Source organism: Colobus angolensis, unplaced genomic scaffold (genome assembly GCF_000951035.1).
Source record: "Colobus angolensis palliatus isolate OR3802 unplaced genomic scaffold, Cang.pa_1.0 Scaffold137, whole genome shotgun sequence".
NCBI lineage: Eukaryota > Metazoa > Chordata > Mammalia > Primates > Cercopithecidae > Colobus > Colobus angolensis.
In genome coordinates this window covers 2,630,089-2,636,948 of record NW_012114455.1, presented here as the reverse complement: position 1 = coordinate 2,636,948, position 6,860 = coordinate 2,630,089, and the positions used below count along the sequence as shown (strand labels likewise).

General features: G+C 49.5%; 1 protein-coding gene and 1 pseudogene across 1 annotated transcript in view; one reads left to right on the top strand and one right to left on the bottom strand.

The window, feature by feature from the left end:
* Nucleotides 1–317: 317 nt before the first annotated feature.
* LOC105506486 lies at nucleotides 318–1,058 on the bottom strand (annotated as a pseudogene).
* A 2,281-nt stretch (nucleotides 1,059–3,339) lies between these two features.
* LOC105506537 (kin of IRRE-like protein 3) overlaps nucleotides 3,340–6,860 on the top strand; it is a 478,333-nt gene continuing 474,812 nt past the window's right edge. Inside the window, exon 1 of the mRNA XM_011934731.1 lies at nucleotides 3,340–4,043. Coding sequence (XP_011790121.1) covers nucleotides 3,989–4,043 — 55 coding nt within the window. The 5' untranslated portion in view covers nucleotides 3,340–3,988. The remainder of the gene's footprint in view (nucleotides 4,044–6,860) is intronic.

The following is a 6,860-nucleotide window of genomic DNA, read 5'->3' as shown; positions in this document are numbered from 1 at the left end:
TGGACTGTTGCCTCAGCCTGCAGCTTTCCTGCAGGGCCCCAAGCAAGTTAACCTAGAAGGATGCATCTCTAATGGAAAGGAAGGGCCCAGGCAGATGCCATCCAGGGCAATTTCTCTTATGAAAATGCCAATGAGATGTTTTATCATCTTTTCGCACATACACACCTGTATATACCTCTTTCGAATTAGAGGACAAACTTTCCAGGAACAGGAATTCTCATAGTCATTCCCCATGTCTTTAAGTATCCAAAACAGGCCTTTGGACAAACTGAGGGAATAACACGTGTTAGACAATGGGCTGACAGCTACGAGGAAAGTCAGGAGAAAGTGGTGGTGAGCTGAGGTCTGCAGTGTGCCCGAATGCCAGCCTGCTCAGAGCACTCGAGAGCCGTACCCCTCACTCTTGCACCGGGACACAGAACCTTGCACGTCACTCTCTTCGTCCCAGATCTCAGAAAACCCTGGGAGCAACTTACTGCCTCCAGGCAGCAAGGCTTGGAAGAGCAGGAGAGCAGGGCTTGGAAGCTGTCCGGGGCAGCCTTGCCCTCCTTTCACTTTTCGCTTCTTGGCCAGCCAGCAGCAGAACTTGGGGCGGGCCGGCATCCTCTGTAGGCTCCCGCCTCCATCTGGGCCACCCTGCTCCTGCTCGCCCGGCTGGCGGAGGTGGGGGGCGGGGCCAGGGGCTCACAGGACACAGGACTTGGCACTGGAGGCTTGGGGAGGGGGCTGGGGACTGATGGATTCGGCCTCCGGGCTCCACGCCTGGTGAAGAAACGCTGGAGAGGATGCCACCTGCTGGCATCCCACCGGCTTGCACGGTGGGCTCAAGAGACCTGGAGCCAGCCTGGATGTGCAGAAAACCAGAATTCGGGCGGTTTTCCAAGTTGCTGGCTTTCAACTGTCTCTTTAGGGCTGCCGCCTCCACCGACTGTCCCCAGAGACCCCGTCCCCCGCGCGCCGCCCCACGGACGCGAAGGCTTCCAGCAGAGGCGGCGGTCTCTCTCCTTTCCCCTCTTGCAGCGCGCTCCGAGGTCTAGGGACTCTCCGCGCTTCTCCATCAGGTGGAGCCGTCGGCTCCTCGCCGCCTCCCTCCTCCTCCCTCCTCGGGAGCGAACCGCGCGCAGGCAGCCTTGCAGCGCCAGGAGGCTAACCGAGCCCCCGGAGGAGGTGAGGCCGCGGGCAGCCGAGCGGAGATGGCGGGGCCGCCGTCGGGGCTGGCGCCAGAGCCCGACCGGCTGTGGGTCCTGCAGGTACTGCTCGCGTTCTCTGCCCCACGTGGTGGCTGCCTAAGATTGCCGTGGGTTTTCCGGCACTCAGGCTTGAGATGCCTCCTGGTCCTTTCAGAGGCGGGCAGCTCATCACTTAATCCAAGCTTTTTTTTTTTTTTTTTTCTTTCTGCCAGAGACCGGAGGTTACAGGGAGGGAGCAGAGGGGAGTGGAGAGGGGAACAGGCCCAGCTGGCTGGGTGGTGGGGGTGAGGGGGGTACCTGGAGCCAGTAAGGGGGCCATGAGGCCAGTGTTGGGGACCAACAGGAGAGCGAAACAAGATCCTTCCAACCCGGATCTCCCAGGCCCCCCCTTCTTTCCAAGAGTGAGTGCGAGTGTGGAGTGCGCACGCCTGTACGTGTGCCTGATTGTTGCGTATTGCACACTTCACTAGCCTTGTGACCCTGGTTTTGTAATAGTTCCCTCTGGGGCCGAATTAAGCAAATCTGGTCCCTGGGCCATTGAGGAATTAGCACTCAAAATTAAACAACAGCTTAAAGGATAAATCTTTAGTTAAAACATCAGATGTTGCTAAATTTGATGAAAAATCTGCATTCTAATATGTATCTTATTCACTGCAAGGATGTCACACAGACACCTGAAATTTCTCCCCAACAACCCCACAGGCTTAATGGAAACCTAGTACTAAGGTGACGGCGCTATACATAGTTATTTTCAGTCTTAATGTGTTATTTGGCATATGTTATTGAAAATTATTCTTCATCTCCTGTGTGTGTTTCTGATTTGCCTCTTCCATTTATTGCATGATCTCTTATACCAGGCTAATGGACTCAGGCTGAGCTGACACTGCTTCAGTAACTTGTTTGTTAATTTAGCTAATGGGTCGCCTCTTTTGTGTCCTCTTAGCTTCTGTTGCTCAGCATTTCTTTTCTCCCCCCAAAGTTTGCTTACAAATTTCCCTTTGATATGTTTAACAACCTCTAAGCGATGCAGTTAAATAAACTATTAAGTTAAGAATAGAAAAGTCAACAAAGCAGACACCTACCAATTTGTAGATCTTTGGTGTCAACTAGCAGGTATCAGCTCCTCCTAGCACACTTCTATATGCCTCTGCTTCTTTCTTTCTTGTTCACAAATACCAAGGGATAATTTCTTAAAGTTAACATCCACATGGAAACTTGGAGTTGGAATGTGCCTTGTAGTCAGCAGAGTCCTCAAAAGATGTGCTGCTGAAGGAGGAAAGGCAACGAGTTTCCAGAAGACCTCCCCAAGGTCCAGGGACTGAAGAAAGCAATGAAAGCAATGATTGATTTTAGAATCGAACGCTAAATGGCACATGTCAGGGGAGCCTCTTTCGTTTTCCTCTCCTCTCTCTTTACCTCTCTTTCTCACACTGCATAACATTGAATATTTTTCTGTGTTGCTTTGTTACGTCCTTAGAGTTTGTATCTTCTGTGTATACTCTGCTTGCACACTAGATTATGAGCTTCTGAAGGCATGGTCTATGCCTATTATTTTACTTCCCTCCATGGCCTGTTTATACCAAGCATGCCTAAATGTCTATTAAGTAAATAGACCCAGATAAATTCATGTTGGTATCCTGGAGGAAATCGAGTTTGATTTGAGTGTGGAGTGTGAATTTCATGACAGGTAAAAGACTTGAAGATCCTTAGGAAGCGGTTGCCTATGACCTTGGCCTCTCCTTCGCAATTGGACTCACAGCACCTCTTGGAGAAAACACAGGCTCAGAGTGATGGAGCGCTCATTAGAGAGGCTCTGAATGCAAAGACAGGCTGCTCTCCTGTCCTCGTTAGGAAATGCACAAACCAGGATAATAATAATAAATGGGTGTGTGTCACAAACCTACTTGCCTTTCCTTTCGTTCCTGCATTTTGTCTTCCAGGAGCAGTGCAAAGCAAACTAAGATCCAAATGTTCAGGTTTTATTACCTGCCTCCCCCTCCTCCACCCACCCACCCACAGGAAACTCTCAGAAATGCAAAGCATGCTTATCTCTCCTCCAACTCTGAGCCTCCCGCTGCACACATTGGCCAAGTCCTTCCTAGGGAAAGATACACAGCCCCCCTTCCTAGTTCCCTTTCAGCCCAGTTTCCAGTTCCTGTGCAAAGGCAGGGCATGCATGTTTTTGTGTACATGCATGCATATACCCATCCTTAACTTCACGGTTAAACAGGACGCCGTGTGGACAAAAAGTCACAGCTCCGCTCCAAGCTCAAGATGCCTTTTGGTCAATAATGATGACAAAAGCTGAATTTTTCCCTATTTAGGGAAAAGAAAGAACACAGCCTTTTCCCCCACTGTCCGTTTTGCATAGATCTCTTTTTCCGAGTGTTTCCTCTTTAATTATGACCTGTCTCCCCTCCCTCTCCCCTCGCCTCAGCTTCAGTGAAAGGAGTCCTTCTGTCACTCGTCACTAGCTCGCTCGCTCACTGTGGGAGGAGCCCGCCTGAGGAAGCCGTGTGCCTGGGATGCCAAGAGCCAGAGAATGGATCTGCTCCGAGTGGGGACATTGCTGACAATCCCGGCTTCCCGAGGCGGCTAAAAACAGGCAGTTTGTGTCTGCTGGCGGTAGATACCCAGAGGCACAGAGACCGAAGCCACCCGGAGGGACCCACGGACGGACGGATGGTAGGCGCGAACCCGAGAGGACCGGCGGAGGCTGAGCACCGAGAGCCGCCAAGGAAGAGAAACTAACTGCACACCCAAGTTACCCCGCCGGCTTTCCTGCGCTGCGCTAAGGAATGAAACCTTTCCAGCTCGATCTGCTCTTCGTCTGCTTCTTCCTTTTCAGTCAAGGTAGGACCCCTGCGCTGCTGGAGTTGGAAGAAAGTCGGCTGGGTTGTCAGGGCGCGGGAGGCTGTGGGCAGGAATGTGGGCAGGCTTCGGGAACTCGGACTGATGGATGCGTCTCTCGGTGCCGGGCTGAGATGCCCTGGCATTGCCTCTTTGCCTTTGCAAATGCAACAAAATGGTACTGTTTATTTTCCTTTGGAAAGAAGGGGTATGGGAGGGGAGGGGAATGACTTTCTCCTTTCGCTTGTCAATATCCAGCTCAAACTCTCCAATGCAAATGAGTTCTTTATGCTTCTGGTATGTTAATTAGGTAGTATCTCTGTGGTTATGCCACTCTGAACTTCTGGGCACCTCCTCTCCTTCAGAGCCAGGCCAGGGAAGGAGATGGCAGGGAGGGGGAGCTTGGTTTAGGTGAATATTTCAGCTTGAATAGGGTCTGACTTGCACAAGTGTATTCGAAAGCGAATGTGTGTGGTTTGCACTGTTGAAAAGGGGGTTGCAATTACTGAATGCGTTGTGGGGGGTAATTTGCAGTGGTTGGCAAAAGCTTGTAAAGAGTTTCATTGAACGTCAATGAGTTCTCTAAATTGGGTTGAATTCTGAATCCTACACAGCACTGAATTCAGGGTATAAAATGAAATTTCGCCCATGGTGCTGATTGTTTCCTTTCTGCAGCCTAGCAGGGGCAGAGAAGCAGGTGGACTCTCCAGAAAGAACTTTGCCACCTCTAGGCTCCTTGCCACTGGGAGCCCCGGGGCTGGTAGTGGTGCAGGAAGGAGAGGGAAATTCGGGAGAGGGAATGTGAGTGCCTATTTAGAGAAAGGCATCAAAAGTCACCTGTGGAATATAGTTTGAAGGGGCAAGTATATGGGTTCCTTCCCACTCTTTCGGAATGCCAATGCACCTCTGCCATCTGAGGCTGCATTTATGCCAGCCAACACAGCTCTTAGAGGTGCAAGACTCTCAGAAAAAAATCCACAACAGAGCACGTCCATCTGTTGATTAAATGAAGGGTAAAAGTTTTCGAGAAAGCAAAGCACCTCCGAGGGTGGCTGGCTTTGCAAGCAAACAGCATGTCTTCTGTTTCTCCCCTGTCGGGGAGAAGCCAAATGTAAGCAAAAACCTGGCTTCCTTCTTCTGCTCTTCCACCAGTACTTGTGGTCACTGCAGATTTTCTCCTTATCTGTGCAGTTCAAACTTTGCTTCTGGCCCTCCTGATGAAACCGAAGGGGCCCCTTCTTCATATTTGTATGTGCATACTAATGCCTGTGTATAATGATAATGTATGTACACATACACACACACACACACACTCATATATTCATATGGTTGTGTGCTTCTCACCAGGGCTCCCTACAGCAGCAGGAAGATAAATTGCCTTCCCCAGAGTTTCAGGCTGAATGAATAAGAACTATCTCAGAACACTGGTATAAAGACAGGTTCAGTTATATCACCATTTTGTAAGATTACCCTCTTTCTTGCATGTGTGTGTGCTTGCTTACGAGCGCGTGCACACACACACACACACACACACACACACACACACACTCCTATTCTTCTTTGCTTCTTACCAGTTCACTCAGGAAGTTTTGACATAGAACCCCTGAGAGAAGGAGGGAATCTTCCAACCAACCCCCCATAAACACACAAACTCACATTTACATGGGACCAGTGCATACTTTAATCAGTCTTTTGTGTATTTAGAAGCTTGATCTGTGATACTTACCTAGATTGGCATAAGAAGGCTATAGGTGTCTAAGTATCCCTGTGGCTGTCTGAATCATTACAGTGTACATCTTCTGTTGTGCTTATTTCTTTCTTGGTCTGGAGATGTTTCTTGACTGCTTCATGTGAATCTTTAAATATTTACCTATGGAGGTTAAATGCTCTATTTTATCTACCCCAAGTCCTGAGAGCACTAGGAAGAAGCCATAGCATCATGCAGTTCTTAATGCCTTATGCTCCTGGAGTATTCTGAGCTTGGCTGTCACTGTCCACCCTACCAAATGGTAGATACCTGGTCCAGAGGCTGGAAAACAGGTCTAAGCAAAGATTAGGAGACCCAAGTGGACATGGCTGGTCAGATACCCTGCATCCCTGTACATGGTATGTTTCTTGAATACACAGCCTCTGACTACAGGAATTAAGGGGTCAAGCCATCAAGTGAGAAGGTGTTTTACAGACTTCTCTGCAATATGATGTGGTTATCTTTTGCCTTGATCTGTGGACATTTGTTTGTGTGGGTGTTGTTTTGAGCATTATGAATTCCCCAGAGGATTCTATTTGACCATCTTCACATATATGCTTAGCTCATGTACTGTGCCCCACCCCTACCCAGTGTCATGCATTCATCAACTTATTGGATAGAATGCATCCATGTCTAACAGGTCATAGGAGGTCTAGCCCACATGGCTCTAAATGGCTTCCACTGTCATCCCCTGGACTGAGGTCTGAGGTTACACCCCTACCTGGCACTCTCACAGAGCCACCTGCTTGACCCCTGCCTCCTGCATGCTGGGATGCCTCTCCCAGGAAATGCGAAGAGACTCAGGGGATGGCCTTTCCCTCAGAGACAACAAATGTCCAGAGTTGTTTTTAGTGCCTTATCTGGCACTCTGATGACATGGCCATCTGCTGTCCAACACCTCTCACAGTGGGAATCTGCATGGCACTTAGGAGTTTCTGGGAACATGATTCCCAAGCTCCGTGCTCCCAGTATCTTGGTCCCCGTGCAGAGAGAGTGCTCCAAGCAGTGCTCTCAAGATACAAATAAACTCTTAAAGTCCGTTCCAGTCATCCTTTTCTTCCTAATTTGTCAAA